At 37.3% G+C, this 25,697-nt stretch overlaps 1 protein-coding gene across 1 annotated transcript; it reads left to right on the top strand.

Annotated features, from left to right (window-relative positions):
* Positions 1–17,176: 17,176 nt before the first annotated feature.
* Positions 17,177–19,789, top strand: LOC139823529 (uncharacterized). Its single transcript, XM_071796072.1, has 7 exons — positions 17,177–17,589; positions 17,649–17,842; positions 18,409–18,525; positions 18,672–18,872; positions 18,967–19,042; positions 19,366–19,470; positions 19,614–19,789. The coding sequence occupies exons 3-6, from the start codon at positions 18,513–18,515 to the stop codon at positions 19,439–19,441; spliced, it is 366 nt and encodes a 121-aa protein (XP_071652173.1). The 5' UTR covers positions 17,177–17,589; positions 17,649–17,842; positions 18,409–18,512; the 3' UTR covers positions 19,442–19,470; positions 19,614–19,789.
* Positions 19,790–25,697: the final 5,908 nt, after the last annotated feature.

Raw genomic sequence — 25,697 nt, 5'->3', positions numbered from 1 at the left:
TTATCTCGGAGATATTTGCTATGCCATCTCTGAGATAGCCAGAAAAGTTGCCTTTAATGTTCTTACTGCTCGTACGAATAGTTTCCATTTTCTCTAGGCAATCGGAGGCGCATTTCGTCAATTGCTCAGTATTAAAGGTACGTAAGTTGTTGACAGACACCGGGTGAATAGTCAGTTTATGTTTCGCCGGTGTCAGAACAGGAGTGTACACTTCGTTCTCCGAAGTCGTGTATCTTCTTTTGAAAGGTTTCGTCGTGTTATCCGGGGAGTTCGACGAGAAACGCTCCTTCCTCTTTTCCCTACTAGAGGCAGCTAGAGGAGGTGCATCCTCGTCGTCGTCGTCGTCGTCGTCCTCAATCATTATAACATCTCCGGCTGCACGCTCATCCCGGTGTGTCGACTCCTCAGAGTCAGACACCCCAGGAGGAACGAACGTAGGATCATCCTTCACATCATCAGGAATTTGTGGATCTTCGGGTGACTTCCTATCGATATCCGCGATGATTTTCCTCGCGAGGTCCACACGGAAAACCCAATTCACAATGAAAGATGATGCATAGATGACTGGGTAAATGTTGATGGTTATGCACCGTAAGATAGCGTGGTGATCACTGTCGTCTTATGCGCACGCATTATACTTTTCGATACCTCAAGCGCATCTTCATTTCTGGAAATGTGCACCACTTTTTCTGGTGCAAGCTCACTAGCGTAGTAGCGTTACATGAATAATACGAGAGAACGGGACATATATTAGGAAAACCCATGTTTATATAACCTAAAATATGTAGACATAAAGTATGAATTGAAGTTTGAAGTCTTTTACTTCCGTTTTCAGATACCTACAATATATGTGTGAAATAAAAGCAAAAGAAAGAAAAGCAATAGATGTCACAAAAACATTTACGATATTTTCAGGTATTGAAGAAAATGTATAGAACATTTTAGCTTGAAGACGGTGTAAAAATTGTACGTATTATTTATAAATATTCTTCGTTGTTTTATAGGTACAAATATTCAAAGTGACTATTTTTAATAATATTGATAAAATAAAAAACTGACTGTAAATATACCAGTAACAAATATATACAACTACACTCAAAAATCATATTTGGATTATATTTATCATATATTATGAAAGGCATTTCATAAATTATTTAATAAAATGTGTATATAAAAATTAAAGACGTATCCAGTTGTAAAATGTCAAGGTAAAATTCCTTAGCGAACAAAATGTCAACAAAAGATAAAGAAAGTAATTTTTTATGTGAAAAATAAACATTGAAATAATTAAAATTACCCTTTCGCATTGGCAAAACTTGTTCATAGCTATCGAGAACATTAAATGTATATTAAAAAAAAGTAAATTATTCAATACTTAATAACTATTCAGATTTAGAAGGGTTTTATGTTCTGTGTATGTGAATAATTAATAAGTAATAAATAAGTTACAATAATCACAATTTACACATTTTGGATTACTATGAAGAATATCTGAAAGATAAGCTTATATTATCTTCTACTATTTTGAGACAATTTGTTGGTAATTTACTTACCGTTACTGTAATATAGATTCTCGATGCCCTTTTTAATTATTGCTGCAGTGCCATTTTAATATAACTGGGTTTTAAATAATTGTAACAGTACATTGTGCATGTAGAATTTATGAATATTTGTTATTTACATTTTGACATATAAAAGTACAATACAAAGTTTTACAAAGTTTTACAACCGATTTCTTGTCGCAACATATTTAACGCCGTTTATTTTAAAAATTAAGCATGGTGTTCTTGATACCATTGCGTTATAATTTACTAACCGTCGGTTTTCGACGTCTGCAGTGATACTGTACCCGAAGTAATGTTCACTAAAGCCTACAGTTTTAAATGGAATGTACCTGAAAATTATTTCATCGTCTATGATATAAATTTTATCAATTTCACCGAAACCCACGCAGGTTTCATTCATTGTACCTACTATAATTGTTCCACATTTGTACGTATAGTCGTTGATAATTACATTACTTAATGATTTCTTCGTAATTGCATGTGGGAAATATGTATGCATCGTATAGTCTTGTACTTCATGGCCATACGTTACATACAAATCTTGATACTGACTGTATTTTATATTCATGACTTTTAATTGTAGCCTGGTCCCTATTGTTTTTAAAACATTTCTTCTTGAAGCAGTTGCTTGAATAATAGCTTTTAATTCTCGATGCTTTGATTCAAAGCGCATTGATGATACTTTATTAATGGTCCGTTTTGTAACATAAGATTTTTGTAATGCAACATCATATGAAACTTTGCTTTTAAGTTGCCGAATAACTTAAGGTACATGTCATGATGTTCTTTAATCAAAATTTCCAGTTGCAAACAATCTACGTAACTCATTTCTGGAGCAGTAATTATGTGAATAATTTCTCTCAGTTTTACGTATAATAACCAATACTTATTATCTTCGGGTACTAGATGTCCTATCATGAGGCCAAAATATCGCGTGAAAAAAAGCATTTCGGATGCCGACATTTTTAATTTGTTGTTCGTTTTCACATATCTATATTAATGTTGCGTGGTAAGTTAGTGGACTCGAAAGCAAAGTCTGTTGAATTTAAAATGTTATTTACCAGATCGATCAAAAAACATTTGTCTTCCAAAATGAGTTTTAGTAATATCTGTGCCATAACATAATTGGCCACTCCCTCAAAAACGTCATGCATAACGTCAACGTTACCATTTTCAATTACATGAAAATCGGCTAAGTCATTAAAAATGCACGCTTCTTTTAATCCACTTTTAGAAGTACTAATTGTCGATATATCTTCCTGATATTGTTGCACTGTGCGTACTGCCGAAGCATCTACTTCGGATGACGTTTTCATTTTATTTGGGTCCATATTACAAAATCTACAAAAACGTGTTAAACCAAATGATTCCACAAACCCTAAAATGCTGTTAAGGCCCAAATTATCACCTAAGATGAGACTAGTTATGATGTACAGTTTATACACTTTGTTTTTAACAGTAATTATCATTCCATTTTTTCGTAAATCATTTAATTCGTTGATTAGGCTCTGAAAAATTATTTGATTTCCATATTTTTTTCCGATCTTGGGAATAAAAAATGTCTGTCACAAAAATGCTTTGCAATTTTGATGCAAAATTAGGAGGAAAACAGGGAATTGTGGCATATACACCACCGATTTGATTTTTCCCTGCATGTGAGCCTAAAGCGTTTCCAGTTTCTACATCGTCGAAGTAAATGACTAACGGCAGAGGAATACCAGTTTCTTTAAAATGTTCAAGCTTTCTCTTCCATAAGTTCCCTTGAATAAAACTGGACACGATGTAGTTTTCCTTTTCCAGAGAATTCATATACAAGAATGTAGCTTCTAGAAGTCCATCCATTTGAAGCAATCTCTGTAATGAATTCTTGACCGATAAGTGTACCATAGTTATTGGTTTACTTTTCAATGACATTGTACTTTCATGCATTTTAGAAACAGTACTGTTATCTATAAATAATAATTTCTGGTTCGACAAATAGTCCTAAATTCTTATATAAGCATAATCGTTTTTTGTCAGAGTTATATTTTTGAAATATGTCCTTGTGTTTATTGAACGTGAACTTTATGTCATTGACTACGTCGTTATTAAGAACTTTGAAAACGCCTTGGCTCAACTCATTTAACAAAAGTGGGTTATAAGAATTTAGTATGAAATTGCTGATAAGGTTAATAATAAACTGTACATCGCTGTTTGTAAATCTTACGTTATTATATAATGCAGAAGTGAGTTCCAAAATTTCTTCATTAAGGTCCATTTTGTTGACGCAAATGCTGATGACAAAATGACTAGTCTATATTATAATTTACTTTAACCAGGTATTTCTTATCGACTCCAATATTCTTGCAAAGAACGAGTTGTAATAACCTATCGTATAATTAAAAAAAAAATAAAAAATAAAATAATTTATAACTTTTTTTTAACTCTATGTTTAAATCTAAACATTAATAACTATATTACTTCAGACGAAAGTAACAATTGCTGATTTTTTTCTATTTCAGCAACGAGGTTTAATATTTTTCTCATTGCAACTATCGATTTGAATCCCTTAATTTCGTACACGCATATTTGAAAAAAGGACCAGATATGCCTGCAGGCAACCGAATAATCCAAATGAAAAACAAAAAATAATTTGAAGCAAAAATCGATGGCTTCAAGTGGAGATGAGCACTTATAAGTAAGATTGGCGATGATGACGTAAAACTCTTTTAAGTCGTGTAAGGATCCGCAAAAAATCATAAATGGCTGTGGTACCGTGATCCCTTTGTTAATATAAAATTGCTGCTTCTTAGCTATGAAGGCGTTTAACGCACTTTCGCTCAGTGGCTCCTGAAAACGTAAATTACTGGTACATCATAAAAACTACGTTTTTTCAGTAAACTGTAATTAATACAATCACTATAGATGAAAATGAAGTTTACTTACCTTAACGTGTTCTATAAATGATACAGGGATGTCTCTTTGTGTTGGCCTCCACTCATCTTTTTTTCCTTTAAATGAATGGCTTATAAGACTAGAAAGCAATAGCAATGCCAATGCGTGAATACTGTCTGTAGAAAATATTGTACAATTATAATTCTGACATATTTGACAGTAACCATTCAAATCCTTTGATAAACGTACGTATTACTATTCATTACAAAACTCACCAATACTTAAAGCATCAATGTCCTCATGAAGTAATGGAGACTTCATGTAATCTTCACGAAAACAGACTTCTTCATCAAAGTCTTCATCGATGACACACTTATCTGTAGATTTTTTCTTAATAGATTTTTCTGAATTGGCTTTACAAGCCCTTTCTTTAGCGTGAAGAATTATCTTTTTTAAAATATTTGACCAATTTTTAGTACACCGATCAGAAACCGGTATGCTTTTTAATTTATCATTTGGTCCCGATTTATAATTTTTAAAATGCTCCTGAAAGTCTGATAAAATCTGCAAAATTTAAGCAAACCTACGTTTTTTATCTATTGTATATAAGCAAGAATTATTTATTATATCATGCGATATTTACCAGTCGTTTACCCAAATTTCCTTTCAGCACTACAAATTGATTCGTAATTTCTGAGAAAGTCTTATCTTTGTAATGCACATTGTACCTTTGATCATATGACAATTTCCAGGTTTCAGAACTTCTTTTTCATTATTTTTTACTTCATTACAAAGTAAACTTATATCTAATTCGATATTAAAACCTGTGAAATGAATACAGACAAGGATACAAGGATACGATCTCAAATCTTTACATGCAAGTAATTTGTATTTATATTACACTTTCTTCACAACGACAAATAAAATTTCCTCGCACAGTAATTGATTTATGAGTGTACTAATAAAAAAAAATCTCTAAAACATTCGTCCTTCTAACAAATAATATAGTTTTTATAGTTTCATACATATAATAATCATGTTTACCACTGTTAGTCTTTTTTCCTTCAGGTCTTTTTGGATTTGGAATCAATTCTAAAAGATAAACAAGACCCAATTTTTCTCGAAACGATTGATATGCTCTATATAAGTAACCGCTGCAATTTCTCCGTTTATTTTTCTCTCCTCTTATAATATAGGATGGTGAAAAGTACAACTCTCTTATTTTTTCTGAAGGAAACAATTGTACAATTGATTCTGTTAATTCACCAAATTTTGAAGCATCTAATCTATAATACAATTTAAATTATTGCATATGTATATATTGAATTGCACTTTGTTTATGTACATAATCAAAGAGGAATAATGTCAATATTTCTTACGAAAATTGAAATGATGCACTATCTGAAATGGTCATCTTCATTGCATTTTCTATTACTATATTGCACAAATCTTTCCGTAAAACTTCTTTTGTGTATGCGTAATGGTAAAGAATTAATTGACCAGTAAGTGTGGAATTTAATAACATATATAATGGCTTTGTTTTTTGGACTGCAAATGTTACATTATCTAATAATTACTACTCATAAACAGTACATAAATATTATAATAAATTATTTCATATGTAGCAAATTTTAAAACTTATTTCATTACTAAATTAAAAAAAGAATAACTATATTGATAGAATTTACGTTCGGAATATAATCGATGAAATGTCAGGAACTGTTGTATTCCAGAATTACTCGCGGTCACTTCATGTTCATTATAATCAAATAATTCAGTACTAATTTCTTCTACAGTTGTACAACTCTCAGGATTTTTCAAATAAAATGTGTTTGTGATATCATTTAAAGGTTTCTGGGTAGTTATTGCCTTTGCATGCTCAACTTCAACATCAACACTAAAAGTACGTGCATTATTTTCATCTGGGATTATCAATGCTTTTTCACAATGACGGGAAGATGTAGAAGATTTAGTTTCTGTACTGCACATGTAGTTTTGTAATTTCTTATTATCGTTGATAATTTCAGCATTATTGGAGATAGGTATGACAATGCAACTGTTTGGTATATTACATGAACGTTGAGATAGCTTGCTTCTCTCGCATAAAGCAATTTTATACATGCATTTGAATTCGTCCCTGCATTTTAATTCTAATGGTATAATATTATCAATATCGTGTTCAGATAGTTGATAAAAATTTGATTGCGATACTTTATGAACTGCAAAAAAAATGTGAATAAACGATGTACTAACTTTACACTGCTTAAACTACGATTGCCTTATTTAAGTTTTGCCGTATCTACATTTCATTTCAAAAATACATTTGCTAATAATTAGAATCAAATAATTGCACATTTTCAACCGCACGTGCATTTTATGGTTATGTTGTAGGTTATGTGTACTACAGTTACGTTGTAATATATAAATTTTATGACTATGTTATACTTACACTTGAAAAGCTCCTCTAAATATGAAAATCTCAAGTCACAAAGTTTACTTCGCACAAAGGAATCCATTAGATTTAGATGATGTCAGAGCATCATATGTATGTCACGTATACACATATTCTAAACGTGCGCATGCATGGTAAACAAACGCACATCGAAGGTAATCGAGAACTCTAGCACCGTGCACCACAAAATCTGGTGCAGACGTAACAAAAACCTATTCGTGTGCTTCCGAAATAACGCAACCCAGTAAGCACTGTAAAGTTGAACGCATAGTATACAAATAAATAGTGCTGATCGACATATACATAGTGCTTGAATCATATATTATAGCTACCTCAATTTCTAGCACCAAGTTTAATAGTGAGTTGGGTTTTCCGTGCACTCCTCGATCGTAGTCATCCTCCATATCCACCTCCGTGGTAGCCTCTTTATCAGTTACTGCGCCTGTCCACTCAGGACGCAGTGCTATTTCTGTGTTTTCATTTAGCCCATCGCAGGATTCTGGACTTGGCTTTTTAGGGCCAAGCCCATCGACACGGGGGTCGCTGGGACCGCACTCCCCCCGCGCCGGCCTCTGGGTATCCGAAGTCCCTGAGGCGGTAAGTTTTTTCTCCTTATTCTTACTTTTCATGGTTTGTTTCATTATTTCAGGGGTGTTCTCCCCTTAGGACATTTTAAATTCAGGTGCACCCCGCCCATGGTGCATCCTAGGACCGCTCGTCGAAGAGTTCACAGTGTCCAACTGCGAGTCTTGCAGTCAGGTGTAGGACTGCCAAAGTTAGTAATCCCACGCAGAAGTGAGCAATACGTGGGGATTAATTTAAAAATAATCCAAGATTCATTCAGTAAGAGACTCTAAAGAGTCAACCTTCCGTAATATGACTGATGTTCAGTCATTTCACATGTGTATAATGTTGTTTAAGCAGATATAATCGCATAAAGTCTAAATTAATATAATTGAAACTAAACTAATTGCCTGGTATAAATACAAATACAAATATAAGTTTTAATTTATTTCTATTTTTGTTTTGTTTGTTTATTTTAGCTTATTTTGATATATTTTATTTATTTTCATTATTTAATTATAATTAAGTACCAGGCAATGTACAGAATACTATCTATAAAATATAAATCGAAAGATCAAGAAACACATGAGCCTATCAATGCTATTGCGAGTCTCGTTATCAGAAACAAAAATTTAACGTACATGTAAATCTGCCTTAAGGTGACAAAAGTCCCTAGACATGTAGCAGTGAGTTTCGCATCATGTGCTTCTCAACACTCATGCCCAAAACAATACGCGCGCGTCATATATTACCTACCTGTCAGTAAACAAATTATGTTATAACATATTCAGTTTGATAAATAAACAATTAAATAGAAGTCGGTGGGTGAACATAGTATGTATATATAATGTGATAGCGCATATTATGAACATAAACAAAAAACATTAAGACAAAGAAGTCCAAATATATTGTAATTATATCAGTGATAAATAAATAAATAACGAAAGAAAAAGAAAATTTGGCATATGTGTATTTATTTCTTCTCTCCATTCAGGTGTCCTAAAACAAACGGTCGAGAAGAAATGCATCTCAACGCATAATCTATGAGGTTATGTTGTCTCATATTTGCCTATTATTTACTATTTTATTGTTTTATGTTAGTAATTGTTTCATATTAATCACACGCTGAGAGTGCATTACTATGGACCTCTTTGTATCTATACAAGGGACAAAAAACAGGAAACAAATAAACGAAAGACAAAAGAAAATACATATTGCAAAGTGACAAAAAACATTCATTATGTCTAAGTATAATCCTCCAATAGATAATTAGGTAACAGTAATTCAAGATATAACATATCTGAAGCGGCTGAAGCACATTATTGCTGTATAATAATATAAGTCGACTCGAGAAATAGCAAAGCAAACTCTCTCAATAAGACCACGTGATGTCAGAGATGTGACTCTCAGTATTTAGATTTAACAGATTTTATATGTGATAAAATTGTTACGTCCAACCCCGGGATTAGGATGTGAAAATCTGGGAAGCAAGGAAAAGGCTAGCCAGAGGGGTCGGGGGAAGGGAGGACGCAGCTAGATACTTACAAATGTCGCTCGCAGGTACGCGTTCGGAGACGCGTGGCGCGAGCCGAACGCACTTTTATGACTCAGAAAGGGTCAACGTCTGTAAAGACGTTAGGATGCCTTTCGTGAGCAGTGCGATCGTCGGTCCTTTTTCGAGTCAGAGAATTTAATCCCTTTAACTCAGGATCGGACCTTGTGCAATTTCGAGAGGTAGATGGTAGTGGGTCTTAAGTTATAAATGAATGCAAATTGAAATTAATATTTAACATAAGATAAACATTTATTACAATAATATAAGCTAGGTGAACAATAAATGAGAATTAGGCAAAATAAAATTGAATACATTTATAAGTGTGAGTGTCGGATGTATGTGTAACGTGTGTGAATTAATTTAAATCGGGGTTAAAATTAAAGTATGTGTAAATTATGAAGTTAAAACACATAAAAAAAAATAAAGGTTAATTTCTATAGTTATTAGTCTAATGTTATGGTCTCGGGATTGGCCATGTCCTCGAGATCGAGGGTCGATGCAGTCGAGGAGGTTGGGGACGGACTTCGGGAGGAGGAGGGAGAATCGGGAGGTTCTAGGAAGCGGGCTGGATCGGGGTTGACGGGGATCACGCGAGGAGGGACCACGCGAAACGGAGCCACGCGGCAAATAGGGCGATGTTCGACAATTGGGCGAAAAGGCAGGACGATTGGGCGATAGGGCAGGATGTTAGCGGGACGATTCTGGTTCGAACAACCGGGTCCTTCTGTACACGCTGGTAGGGGCGGTGGGATGGCGAGTCGCGGAGGACCGGCGTTGAGCTGCTCCCGGGGGAGTTCGACCTCCCGTCGCGTCCGCTTGTTCTGGCGATTTCTTTGTCGCCTGATCGTGCGGAGATTCGGTCCTTGAGGGGCTAGGACTTTCGGGTCCACTAAAATTATTTACTTATTTAGTCGATCTCTCTCGGACCCGGTCGGAAGCGAACAGAAGGAAATCGTCGAGCTTAAAAGGGGGGGGGAAGGGGTCAGTGGACAGTGGCTGGGTCCACGACAACGACGAGACGCCGGGAGCCAAGTCAGGCCTACCACAACGCCAACGACCGCTGGGAACTCGATGCCTACACTAACCGACCCACGAGCATAAGCTCAGGGAGGTCAGTGGACCAGCTGAGTCCACGACAGCGACGAGACGCCGGGAGGTAAGTCAGGCCCACGACAACGCCAACGACCGCTGGGAACCTGATGCCTACACTGACCGACCCCCAAATATATAATAAGCTTCCGGGGGTCCGACAATCAATAGACCGTTTAAGAAGGGGGGCAATAACGCGGAAAAAGAAGGATCAAGAAAATTCCGGGACTTACTACTTGATGATTTGAATTCAAACTAGTGGGCCTTCTCTCAGAATGGACGTTGGACTCGTCGGTGGGTGAGTCGGAGGCGACTGACGGTCCGTCGGATCTGCTGCACTGACTCTAACGTGAGACTCGAAACGAATGAGGTTTAGATTATAACCGAGCAATCCAGACTTGAACTGAGAAAATTTCTCTGAGCCTAGTCCTGCGACGTCGCGATTTGAATAGGAAGGTTTGAAGGATGGAAGGGGTGGATTTTGTGTGGGATGTGTCTGGTTTTCGTTTAAAGGATTTCTGGTTGGCGGGATGTTTCTAATTATTATTTAAGGAAATTCTTATTGGGCGAGATGTTTCTTGCCCAAGAGGTAGATTTGAGTTTACGCCTATCCTAGAAAGCTAGAGACGGTTATCGATTTTTCCGGTTTTCCATTGGTGAGCCCCCTCTTAAGGCCCCACTGTCTTATTGGGGGTGTAACCCATCGGTTCTTTTCAGTGACGCATTTGTTTTTCGGCTATCGCCGATTTCTCTTTTATTAGGGTTCTTTACTTATCTTGCGACCCTGTTTCTATGCTGACAGACGATCCATACTTCTCAATTTTAAGTGCAGTTTTATTGCAAACAGAAACTTCCGCCACGTGCTCTTAAGATTTCTAAAAGCACGTATTAGGTTTCGTTTCTGTTTGTCGGAACATAGCACGGCCAGTTTTGAGTGAGTCGCGCGATATAATACAGATCCCCATCATCCCTCGTCTGAAGTTAAGGCTCCTTTCTGCGCGTCGTGTCGCCGGATTTATAGTTATGGGCCTTACGAGGTTGACGAGAATCTGGTCACCATATCCCCCGTCTGTTAGTAATTTATTATCTGAGAGGTTGCTTTTAGTTGCCCAAGCAAATGGGTAGTTTGATCATAAAAAAAAAAAGAAATGCGAGGAGATCTAACCTCACCCCGATCGATAACCGTCCGTACTCGGCTTGTTTATTCTAATCTTAGGGCTATCTTAGGCGCATAAAAATTCCCGCGAAAAAGGGATATCGTAGAGTCCGCAGGACGTAACAAAATATAATGCATGTCAAGATATTGCGTCTATTATATGTAACTATTGTTGTTTAATGATATTATAGCAAAGCAAAGCAAATTTAGCCTAGAAATATATCATCTTCCCATATATAGCATTCAGGCCCCTCGGTATTAAAATGTGGCTCTTAATGTATGAATTTTACTAATTTTATGTAGCAAAACATGAAATATATAGAAACATAAATTAGAATATATGTAATTATTGCTATTTAATACTGTCAATGCATAATTATCCCAAAATATGACCGTCTTTAAACACATGGCAGTGAGACCACTTGATATAAAAGATGTAACTTCAAATATCCTAGTTTAACTGATTATATGTGTAAAAGAATATAAAGTATATCAAAATATTGCATCTATTATATGTAATTATTGTTGTTTAATGATATTAATGTAAATTTAGCCTAGAAATATACCATCTTCGAATACTTAGTATTCAGACCATTTGATACAAAATATGACTCTTAATATTGGAGTATCATTGATTTTTATGTCACAGAACATGAAATATATCAAAACATCAGTTAGAATACATGTAATTATTGCTATTTAATACTGTCAATGCACAATTATCCCAAAATATGACCGTCTTTCAGCACTTGGTGGTGAGGCCACTTAATATAAAAGATGTAACTTCAAATATCTTAGTTTAACTGATTATATGTGTAAAAGAATATAAAGTATATCAAAATATTGCGTCTATTATATGTAATTATTGTTGTTTAATGATATTAATGTAAATTTAGCCTAGAAATATGCCATCTTCAAATACTTAGTATTCAGACCATTTGATACAAAATATGACTCTTAATATTGGAGTTTCATTGATTTTTGTCACAGAACATGAAATATATAGAAACATCAATTAGAATATATGTTATTGCTGTTTAATACTGTCAACGCATAATTATCCCAAAATGTGACCGTCTTTCAACACTTGGTAGTAAGACCACTTGATATAAGAGATGTGACTTCAAATATCTAAATTTAACTGATTATGTGTGTAAAAGAATATTAAGTATGTCGAGATATTGTGTCTATTATATATAACTATTGTTGTTTAATGATATTAATGTAAATTTAGTCTAGAAATATACCGTCTTCAAATACTTAGTATTCAATCCATTTGATGCAAAAATATGACTCTTAATATTGGAGTTTCATTGATTTTCGTGTTACAGAACATGAAATATATTAAGACATCGATTAGAATATATGTAATTATTGCTATTTAATACTGTCAATGCATAATTGTCCCAAAATATGACCGTCTTTCGACACTTGGTAGTGAGACCACTTGATATAAAAGATGTAACTTCAAATATCCAAATTTAACTGATTATATGTGTAAAAGAATATAAAGTATATCAAGGTATTGCGTCTGTTATATGTAATTATTGTTGTTTAATGATATTAATGTAAATTTGGCCTAGAAATATACCATCTTCGAATACTTAGTATTCAGACCATTTGATACAGAATATGATTCATAATATTGGAGTTTAATTGATTTTTATATAACAAAACATGAAATATATCGAAGCATCAATTAGAATATATGTACTTATTGCTATTTAATACTGTCAATGCGTAATCATCCCAAGATATGACCAACTTTCAACACTTGGCAGTGAGACCACTTGATATCAAAGATGTAACTTCAAGTTTAACTGATTATATGTATAAAAGAATATAAAATATGTCAAGATATTGCGTCTGTTATATGTAATTATTGTTGTTTAATGATATTAATGTAAATTTAGCCTAGAAATATACCATCTTCAGATACTTAGCATTCAGGCCGCCTGATACAAAATATGACTCTTAATATTGGAGTTTCATTGATTTTTATATAACAAAACATAAAATATATCGAAGCATCAATTAGAATATATGTAAAAGTTGCTATTTAACAATGTTGATGCAAAATAATCCGAGAGTATGACCATTTAAAATATGATAGTCAGACCACTTGATGTACAAAAGTAGACCGTGAGAAATTCTGATTTCAAATCAAATATCCTCAAAAAAAACCGTGAGATATGACGAGCTGTTGTGTTTAGTATGTATAATTGTTGCTGCAAGTCCGAATCCAACTCATATCAACCACTCCACGATGCAAAGCCTATCTGTCACCCAATATAGGTTATGTCGTGTCATGTCATAGGACATAGGGAAGGATAACCATGAATAAGTAATATATGTGTACACTATTACATCATTTCTTGATTTATTTATTTATTATAAAATTTGCGATCTCCAGATATGTAAATATGTTGGAAAATGCATATGCTCTGCAATATGTAATTAATAGAAAGACACAGGATATAAATACAGTCACATAGACTAAATACCTATGACAAATCACAAAACATTCACTTAAATATATGCGATCACCCATCGTACTGTAATATGTTACAGAGTCGGTCAGTTGCAATATGCAGCTCATACTGCAATCAATATAATAACGCAGTATAACGCAAGTTCCTATGTATATGTTCGCACGGTAATGACACGCGTTATAATAAGTCAACGACTATAATACTAAATTATACTGTATATAAAATAGAATAGGATTATCCCGTACAGAAACTTCGTAATAAATAAAGCTTCAAGAGCATATAAATAGAATTAGAGACTAAGGTCTCGTTAAGTGTAGAAATATAAAAGTCCTGATCGAGCCAAGTCAGTGAGTTAACCTCTCATTATTGCACAATATTATACGTATGTCTATGTGCGTGTATAAGGCCAGAATGAGAAGGCCCAGTGATTTTAGAATGCACATACAATAAATGCATTCTCGAGAGTATCATGTTGCACGCCTTAGTTTCTCCAGGTCTAAACGGAGACCTCGCGACAGGTAGACCGAGAATTGCATAAGAAGACGCCCGTCACTATCATTGTCAAAACTGTCGCCGATTACAGAAGGCCAGAATGATAAGGCCCAGTAATTTTAGAATGCACACACGATAAATGCACTCTCGGGTATCGTGTTGCACGCCGTAGTTTCTTCAGGTCTAGACGGAGACCTCGCGACGGATAAACCGAATTGCGTAAAGTCATCCCCGCGCGAAGAAGACGCCCGTCATTGTCATTGTCAATAATGCAGCCACTCGCGGACCACGAACGCGATAGACGCGACGTACCGGTATCGGCCATTTTACTCAGAACCACCGGTATAAAACACAAGGCGCACTGGAATCGGCCATTTATAAAAAGATCTCAACCGCCAACGTGAGAAGACACGAGGCGTACTTAAAATCGGCCATTTTACAATCGACGAACGAACGTCGAAAGACAGCTATGTGCAAATCATGTTCGTAAAATAATATTCCTCCCCTCGCACCAATATAGAGACGGACGAGCAAGGCAAACACACGTTTCACTCCGGAAGACAGTTAACTCACCATATAAAGTGAGAATAAGATAGAGATTGTACAATCCGGGGGGCATTAAAGCCAAGTATATGTGTCGTCCTTCCTTCCTTCAACCTAACCTTGAAGCCGTGCACTAAGACGGTGCGCGGCCAACTACTCGGCCAACCACGGGTGGTCATTGCACGGTTGACGCCCGAGGAAATAAGCCGAGCGGAGCGACGAGCGACGCCGCAGCCGCGGCAAGTTGCCGAGGGAAGCCGACGAAGCACGCCATCGCCGGCGGTAAGCCGACAGGTAGTTCAGCACTCCGTGCAATTGGCGGGAGACGCGCGCTTATGGGGCTCTTCCGCCGAGCTCGAGGCAATTAGACGCGCTGCCGAAGCTTTCGACAGCGCGTACCTAATCGAGCTCACCCGTGTCACCATTACGGACACGGTGTCGATAACGGCCGTGCCGATGCAGCAGCCGTGGGAGCAGCCGGAGAACGAGGACGAGCCGGACTTCGCCAGGCCATCCAGCGAGGAAGGCGACGCGGCCGACGAAAGGGGGACATCCCCGGACTAATTTTAAGAGATATTAAGACGCTCCGAGGACGGAGTTGTACATAGTTCTTTCCTTTTATAATAAAGTTATTCAGCCTATCCGTCCGGCGTTGAGATATGCGACAGCGATCGCTGGGCAGCGGCCCATTTAGCACGTAAGCGTTTATTTTCAGCGATCCACAAACATTTTATTTTTTTTTCTCGGCACCAAGTGCCAGGCCCGACCAGGGAAGCAGTTTTCCTTTTGATTTACTAGGTGCGTGGATCAGCGATAGCACCGGCACGATGATTGGTCGAGCCACACACAATCTTCAACGTGGGAGCGCGGGATTCAGACAACGCGCACGTCAGGCGAACGAGAGTCGAGATGCCGACTCCTGGCATCCTCACGAGAGGATCATTCGAAAATTAGCGCGATCCGACCGCGCAAACATGGGGTTTGCCGGACATCCGGCGAAATACACGAAGGGGGCGCCGTGGCGCCAAATGGCTTAAACTGCCGCCAGAGGAAGGCTTCACCGACCTCTGGGGACTATCGCGAACACGATCCGATCGCGCGAACCCCAGGTTTGCCGGACACGTCACGAAATGACGAACGCGGCGGAGCAGCGCCAAAAGGCTTGAACTGCCGCCAGAGGAAGGCTTCACCGACCTCTGGAAACTATCGCGAACGCGATCCGCCCGCGCAAACACCTGGTTTGCCGGACAAGGGGCAATATGGCAAGCGAAGCGTCGTAACGTCGCGGCATGAAATATGCGTGTTTCAGGGACACGAATTAGCCCTAGAGACTAAACGCGAACGCGATCTGACCGCGCAAACATCCGGTTTGCCGGACAGACTTAATATCGTTAGCCGAGCGTCGGAACGAACTGAGAGTCGATATGCTCACTCAGGGAAAGTCGATAAGACATGCGAGTCAAACGCGAGCGAGATCTGCCCGCGCAAACACCCGGTTTGCCGGACAGACCCGATATCTTGAACCGAGCGACGGACCGGCATGAAATTAAATATGCGTACTCGGGGAAGGTCGAGAAGACATCCGAGTCAATCGCGAGTGCGATCTGACCGCGCAAACACCCGGTTTGCCGGACAGATGACAAAGACTAAGATTGCGTCACCAGGGACACCTGGTACACCCGAAGATCGAAGCGCGATCAAAATCCGACCATCCTAACAGGGGGTTGTCCGGACAGTCCGGACACTAGTAGTTTCAGACGTCGGCTACAGGAAGTGGGGCCGGAATACGATCGATCAGGACCTAAAGAGTAGGCATCTAGGTCGCCGCCATTGGCGGACGGTTTAAACGCGACCTGGACGTTTTCTCCAGGAAGTCGACGCGGAATCGTGATCTGGGACCTCCGAGAGACCTTGCGCGCCGGTCGGCGTCGTCGTGAATTCATAATTGTAAAAGTTGAATTGTTGCTACCCGGAAGTCGAAAGAGCGCGACGCATATAGTGTACTAGCGTTGGAAATTTCCATCGCGAACATCTGGCGCACACCTGGTGTGCCGAAATGCGTAAACACCTATTGTTAAGACGTAGCATGGAAATTTCCAGAGCGGTGAAAGCGGCCGGCCAACTTGGTGGTTTTACCGCTAGATTTGGTGGTTTTGAAAGATTTTTGGTGGTAGGAATTATCGGTTTAGTGGTTAGCGGGAAATTTAGTTATTTCAAGATGATTTTAGTAGAAAATTGGTGATTTTAGGTAATTTGGTGTTTTTAGCGGGAATTTTGGTGATTTTAAGATAATTTGGTATTTTTTTCGGGAATTTTGGTATTTAATGTAGTTTGATATTTTAGATAAATTTTATAATTTTATAATAACAGTGTAAGAACCAATCACGTATTCACGTTCGACTGCTACTGAGAATGGTCTGCACTCTGCAGTCAGTTCAAGTGTAGAGAATGGTTGCTACGTCGCTACGTGTGGCTAGTGGCTAGTGCAGAGTGCAGGCTACTCGTCAACGTGTGTGGATACGTGAGACTTGAGAGGGAGAACAGTGTTTGCCGATTGGCTATTTCGAATTGCATTTATCACGCAATTTCATCGTGGATGCGATCTCGTCGCATATGATAATTTTCTCCTTACATTTCGCCGTTTTTCGCGACACGTTGAACCTGAAACGGACATCGAGCGCGACGTCGAGTCGAAATTCGAAATTCGTTGTATATAAAGTGTCGTGTCGAAATCCGTTGTATATAAAGTGTCGAAAGCGTCCATCGATTTGCGTGGCACGGCCCGAGCTCGTGCGGAGAAAAAAAAGGTAAATATTGCAGTGTGGTGGAATTTCTGGGATTATCAGTCTTACGCTCGTTTTTACAGCTTACAGGGAGAACACTGTTTGCCGATTGGCCATTTCGAATTGCATTTATCGTGCAATTTCCATCGTGGATGCGATCTCGTCGCATGTGATAATCAGAATCTCCTTACATTTCGCCGTTTTTCGCGACACGTTGAACCTGAAAGCGTCCATCGATTTGCGTGGCACGGCCCGAGCTCGTGTGGAGAAAAAAAAGGTAAGGAGAAAATTCTTCGTGATTTATTGTAATGGCCAGTCTACAATGAGTCGTTAGTCGTTAGTCAGATGTCGGAAGAGAGTCGAAAAAAGTCATAAACGTGTCATAAGGCGATCGGAAGTCTGTAATCGGCAATCATAAGCGATTGGCCAAATGCCATCTCTTACGATCACCGATTACAGGCCTTCGATTGCTTACAATACGCTATAACTATTTCTTCCGACATCTGACTAACGACTAATGACTCATTGTAGACTGGCCATAAACGTAATGAAATTCTGAGATAATAAGTTGCAGGACTTGTAAAGTAGATCTCTATAAAGGGAAAATTGTTATGTAACAGAACTGATTAAAGAAATTTTGCTGATAAGCAGTTTTAATCATACAGCAGAAATTAATTTCTTTCTGTTTTTGCTATGATTAAAATTTTGCTGCCTTGCTGATGCGGCTTCATTGTTTTAATTGATTTATATGGTCGGAAATCGCGTGAAATCCTGATCGAGGAAAACAAGGTACAGCGTATTGACTCACCTGTGACAGTAACTATCTCTATTTCTTGTACACAGATTCGAGTATTACTTCCTTTTCTTAAGATGAGCAAAGACCCAAAAAATAAGCGGTATACTCAAAAATTCAGAAAAGTTTGGCTAACGGACATACAATTGAAAGAATGGATCGTTCAGGTATGTATATATATGTGTATATATATATATGAGGTGCTTTCCATTTAGTAACACAAGTTGACACAAGCGTCGTTTTGTCTTTGAATTACTTATTGAATGCCAAGAAAGATAGTGCAATGTGACTTTGTAGCCATTTTTCATAACAGTTAACACACCTTGTATAAAAACAAAGGATGAAACGATGTTTAATTTTAATTCCGATACGGAAACTGATTCATCAGTTGTGAACAAAAATAAAGAGCCAAATAAAAGTCCATCGATGATTTCTACTCCAATTACACCACAACTAAAAAAGGGACTTATGATGAGACAATCTCTACTTAGAACTTCTACGCAAATGAAAAAAGGTAATACATTGAAAGATAAAGTTAACAAGACAAATTATATCACAAGTTATGTCTTTCACCAATAAACATGCATGAAACTTTTATCTGCCTACAGAACAAACTGCAAATGAAATGGATAATTTTAATTTGGATGACCAGGATGACACAGAAAACAAGCCACCTGAAAAAAAGTAAATATTACTTACTAATTGTGGTAATCCCGGGAAAAAAAACCGAAGCGGTCTTATATGGTTTTATATGCTCATATATGAATTTTGGCCACATAAACTCTTATATGGTCATATATGATTATATAAGATTATAATAAAGACATATAAGAAATATCAATATTTCTTATATGTCTTTATATAATCTTATATAATCATATATGACCATATAAGAGCTTATACGGCCAAAATTCATATATATAAGCATATAAGACCATATAAGACCGCTTTGTTTTTTATCCCGATGTAAGTTGCTTTTATATATCTAATGAAAACATTATTTACAGATACAGAAGGTCAAAAAAAAAAAGGATACTTCACAGCAGCTTAATATGCGCCGTAAAGCTGACAGAGCAAAATTAAAGGGCTGGGATTGCTGGGAATGCAGAGAAGTAAGTATACAATATTAACAATATAGTTACATAAAATATGTACCTTTTTTTAATGAAATATATACATATATATATATATTCATTAAAAAGTAATGATATTATTTTATTTTATTATTCTATTCATGATATTATTTTATTTTTAGTATTACAAGAATTTGTCACTGTCAAAGGAAGAATTAGAAAAACGGAGGAATCGATCCTCGCGACATCGACACAAATATGAGCGACCAAATACACCAGAAGGTATAATATTTTATTTCATTATTACTTTTATATCATATATAATAAAAAAACAGAAGTCGTTTTTGTTCGACCCGACTGGCCAAATAATTAATTTATTTAAATTCACATAAATGAATTTAAATTCAAATAAATTAATTATTTGGCCAGTCGGGTCGAACAAAAACGACTTCTGTTTTGAATTTATTTACTGGTGAAGGAAGCTATTTGTTTGTATATATAATAAATATAATTTGTTTAAAGGTTTTTGGAATCCTGAGTTTCCTGAGACATCAGGTACTTATTGACAGAATAAGGTAAAATATTTCGTTATTCGAATCTGATTCTTAAAGCTTCATTGCAATTCGTGGTACATTATTATAATATGACGTGCACAATCCTTTGGTTAATATATTGAGTAATCAAGTGATGGCTCGTAGTTCCATATTGTTTCTTTTTAAATTCATATTCATAATGTTAACATCTGTGACATTTTTGTACCTCATCAATTTGATGTCACTTTGACATCATTTTGACTAAGTTTTTTTCACTTGGTATAGACATTTGTGTCAATTTGTATTATTATAAATGGAAAGCATCTCTATGGTCTTTATACATATATGTATGCATAGTTTAAACAATTCGATAAAGTCGGCTATAGAAAAAATATTACATATTATATCAAGGTTTTATATTTTATAACATAAAATTTAATGAAAAAACAGGTAGCGGGCAACGATATGAAGGCTCACTGCAAGTTCTGCAAAAACGACTTAGCGGCAAAATACGTGGATCTAATCAATCACAGCAAAACAAAAAAACACATCGAAGCTGCAGAGCCATTCTCTTCACAACGGCAACAAAAATTGTCTTTTTGCGAACAATCGACGAGCTCGCCAGCTGCCGAAGGGTCAATAGCACTGTTTCTCTGCGTGCATAGCGCAATTGCTTCGTGCGATCATTTAGGTGAAATGTGCATTCTTCATTTCAAGGACAGTCAGGCAGTAAAAAAGATGAAGATGCATAGAACAAAATGTAGCGAAATAATAAAAAATGTACTTGGCCCTTACTTCAACAACGAGTTGCTCAGCGATATTGGGAACGGAAAATACAGTCTACTATTAGATGAGTCAAACGACGTATCCGTGAATAAACTGTTGGGTATTGTCATAATATACTACAGCGATAAACAGGGAAAACCGATCTCGAGTTTTCTAGCACTGACCAAGCTGGAAACATGTAATGCCGAAGGTATCGTCAACGCTCTAAAAAAGACTCTCGAGGAGATGAAATTGGATTTACAAAATTTGTTAGCTATTGGAACTGACAATGCTTCAGTTATGGTCGGAATAAATAACGGTGTTTATGCAAAACTGAAAGCCGAAGTTCCGTCGCTGATTTTGATCAGGTCTTTGCCATTCGTTGCAGCTCGCCGTGTCACATGCCATGATTGATACTCTTCCGCGAAATCTAGAGTTTTTAATTCACGAGACCTATAATTGGTTTTCAAAATCCTCTATGCGTCAAATAAAATACACTCAGCATTATGAGACGATAAACTGTGGTAAACGCCCTTTGCAAATATTACAGATTTCTGACACGAGATGGCTGTCTATAGAAGCAGCTGTAGATAGAACGTTGAATCAGTGGCTCGAGTTAAAAACTCATTTCAATATGACGAGACTGTCAGAGAAATGCTATACTGCGGAAATTCTATACAAGATGTATTGCGACGAAACAAACTTGTTGTACTTGTTGTTTTTAAAGCCGATTTTATCTGAGATACAAGTTGTGAACAAGGCATTTCAAAGCGAAAAAAATGATCACTTGAAGCTTCTGAACAATCTCAACATCGTCGTGCAAGGAATTTCAAAAAAACTCGTGTTGTCATCGTGTAAAGTAGATCCTTTGTTGAGTTCCATCGACGATTATCTTGATCCCAAGCCATACTTAGGATATTCATTCGAGAAAAAAATTGAGCAGCTCAGGAAGGACGGAAAGATCAACGCTTGTGACGAGCAAGGATCCGCGAACGATGCAAATCATTTTTACTGAACCTTTTCAAGCAGCTCAAACAACGATTGCCCGAGAACGTAGCTATTCTTAAAAAGATATCACTGCTGTCAGTGGATAATGTATTGAAGGCAGTTAAAGAACCAATACAATCATTAGTCGAATACATGAATGGTTCAGAAGATATCGATGCTATCGAACTGCAACTCTCAAAAATCAATTTGATTGACTGGACAAACAAAACCGATACCATTAAATTTGGGATGAGGTGAATAAATACAGGGACGCATCCGGAAATAATCCGTTCGCTGAATGGCCGCTTTTGCTCTATCGATGCTCATTCTGCCGTATTCGAACGCACAAGTTGAGCGGGTATTTAGCCAATTAAATTTGGTGAAAAATAAAGTACAAAATAAAATGTCTATCAAAATGACGAATGCAATTTTAACGATTCGTTTCGGACTGAAAAGAAACGGCAAATGCTGCCACAATTACGTTCTGCCACCAGAAGTTTTACGTCAAATTGGTTCCAAAGAAGCCTACAAAAAAAAAAGCAGCCGAGTCAAGCTCGCAAGTAACTGACAAGAATGATGATGATATCAATTTTTGTTTCAATGAATGTGATCAGTTTTAAAACTTTATTTATAAGACATGGTCGAAAATTAGCGCGAGTCGTGAATCTTCTTTGTACAATTTCATTTTCGGGATATTTGCCTCTTACTTAATCTAATTATATTCATCGAATGTATCGTTTCGATTCTGATTCTATGTCAACTTCGCTATTATTTTACGTAATTTTAAGATACATGAATTGATGTTATGTGTTATAATTATAGCACGTATTTGAAACAGTTTATTTTATCAGAGTTTGTTATAAACTTTATTTTGGTTTATTTGATCAGAGATCATAAATAATGTTGAGTTTCTTTATTTTATAAGAAATGTAAGACTGAAATGTGAGACTGATTATATAATAAAATAAGTAATTTCAAGTTTATTTGAGTTTGTTTGCATTTATGTTTGAGTTGAGATTACCATTTTTCTGCAAGAGATTCTGTACTGAGATGTAAGCGATTTAAATTAGATGCCACTAGATATATATTTCAGTAATGTTCCAACATATTATACGTGCAGTGGTTTTTGGTGGAAAAGCATGCATTATTAGTGGTTTTTGGTGGTAAAAGCATGCACCATTAGTGGTTTCTGGCGGGAAAGAACGCAGAGAAGTTTAGCGGTTTTTAGCGGAATTTCACGAAGCCCTCTAGTGGGATAATGTCGATCCGAGTTGGCAACACTGCCGAGAGAGCAACGTTTCTCGTGGCAGTCTCTCGTGGTCGCTCGAAGGTAGCACTCTCGCGCGTATTATACCGGCGTATCGTAGAAGAATATTCGCGAACGCGAAACGGAATACGATTATTAAGACTACCTCAGCGGCTATTAACAAACGGGAACGCCCGCCAACAGCGTTACGTGACGTCGATACGAAAGATGTACGGGTCTCGCGTACCTGAATCGCGAAATCGCACTTTGCGAGACGTGCGACCGCCATCTTATGTGGCAATCGTTAATTGTGAACCACCAACATTGTGCAACTATAGTTAACAATAAAAGCAATCGTTATTTGCAAAAATCCAGACGAAAATATCTTTACTTACCCGGAAACTTACCTGAACAAGCGGCTGTCCGGCCATCTTGGTGATAGCGTGGTCCGATCTTCAAGGTCATCACAGATTCTACTTCAGAGGAGGCCATTGATGAGGAAACCGTGGCGGAAACCTGAAAAAAGTTGATATTAGTTGTAGTTACGCGGACAGTTCTCGTACTTACCTGGTTGTCCGGCTATCTCCTAGACGCGTTGATCCTAGACATCGGTGAGCAGCGGTGATCTACGACATCGGCGGTGGTGATGAAGCAGCTGTCGACAAAACCTGAAAATAAAAGAGAATTAGTAGCGTTTTACTTATATTAATGTCGGGACTTAGCCGATCAAGCGGTTGTCCGGCTATCATGGTTCCACGGATGAGGTAGATGAATGGTTGATAGTGGAAACGATTGGCAGAGCATCCCAGAGGAGGCAACCGTGGCGGGAATCTGAAGAGTCAAAGGGTTAAGGAGATATTACCTGATCAAGCAGCTGTCCGGCTAACAGGTATCCCTGGCTGGCCGATTGAGGTCATACCTAGCGGTATCCAGAGCTCAGGCGATGCTTATCGAGCAGTTGTGGCGGGATTGAAAAAATAAAATTGTTTAAACAAATTGTTCACATTTTGGCTGATTTTCATTACGAATACCTACCTTCTCGGTATATAAAGGTTAAACCGAGTGGCGACTAATGACTAATAGGACAAAATAGCGTACCCCGTGGCCCGATTATGCATCGTTCGGTCACAACCTAACCTTGGAACCGTACGTTAAGACGTCCGTTCCCCAGATCAGTCGCGAACCGAGCCTGGACACCTCGAACATGTCGCAGGCGAGGAACGACATCGCCAGGGAGCAAAAGGAGCCGAGAGCGGCTACACCCGTACCTGAGCAGTGCAGCCAGGTAACCAGGGAGCTCGACAGCGGTCTTTGCGAGGCCGACAGCCAGATCATCGCGGAGATCCTGACCCAGCGAGCCGACGAGGAGATCAGCAGACTGTTGGAGGTGGGCTCACAGCCCGCTGGACCACCCGGACGTGCGGAAGTACAGAAGGGGCAGCTGCCTGTCTTGGACGAATCGCAGGCCACGCAATACGAACAGTTGTAAACAAGTGGTTTTTGTTATTTATCCGAAACCAAATATTTTATTTTTATTTTATTAACTTTGTAAGAACACTTTTATTTTTCATTTTTGTATTAGTTTTCAAGAACACACGCATAGAATTAAGCAGGGTTCATATTCCCATAAGATTATTCTATGTATTCGATATTATTCATTTTCATTTATATATCTTTTACGATTGCATGAAGTAGCACGGCTACGATACATTACACTTTTTACATTACACTTTCTACACTGATACACTACATTTGTGACTACACATAAGAATAAACCCTTTGTACAGTCGTTCACTTAAAGGTTGCAACACTTTCTTTTGGATGGGTTTTGGAACGCACGAATATTTAGAGACTGCGAGCCACTGCGTCTAGGGAGCTGCCGTGACCAGCAGTGAGCTGTAGTGAGAGGTTAAAGACAGCTGTCAAAAGAGCACATACAGGGTGTGTATACACAACAAAAGCATCTTACAGCGTAACATCTGATAACAGGTAGGAACAGATAGGAACAAGACATCTTAAATAACGTATACTTTTTACGATATTTTAATTTAAATAAATAAATAAATAAATAAATAGATAAATAAATAATTAAATAAATAAATAAATAAATAAATAAATCTATTTAAATTAAAATATTTAAATTAAAAAATAGAGTAATTCCAATAACTTTCAAGTCTTAAATTATTTCTCTTACATATTTCGCGACGTTTGATAAGTCTATCTAGTTAAGATATAATATGAGCTAAACGATTTGTTATATATTTCTATACGTTGTAGAATTTTGCCAAAGGACTGGAATAAGAGAAAATTTTATTTTGCAATAAATATTCTAATATATTTATAATTATAAGTCAGATATGATTTGCTTTACAAAGATGCAGACTGTAGTAACCATCATATATATTCTTGCAGATAATATAAAGAAACGAGGAACTGTCCCCTTGCGCAAACGTATATGGCACACTCTTCTGCGTGTTATTCACAAGTGGATGAGCATGAGTGGATACATCTATTCATGGCTTCCGTCCATTTCCAAGGAAAGTCCCACGACCACCTGCAGGTTGAACGATAAATAAATATATCATTCAGAATAAAACACGAAAATTCATCGGCCTAACTGGCAATAATTTTAATATTAATACAACAACGTTTCGACCTCTACTTTGGGTCCTTATCAAGTTATAAGTTATTTAGCAATGATTGAATTGCGCGTCAGGTTTTGAATGATCTTATTA

This window comes from Temnothorax longispinosus, unplaced genomic scaffold (assembly GCF_030848805.1).
Source record: "Temnothorax longispinosus isolate EJ_2023e unplaced genomic scaffold, Tlon_JGU_v1 HiC_scaffold_13, whole genome shotgun sequence".
Taxonomy (NCBI): domain Eukaryota; kingdom Metazoa; phylum Arthropoda; class Insecta; order Hymenoptera; family Formicidae; genus Temnothorax; species Temnothorax longispinosus.
The sequence above is the reverse complement of the archived record's forward strand: the minus strand, read 5'-3'. Positions and strand labels throughout refer to the sequence as shown.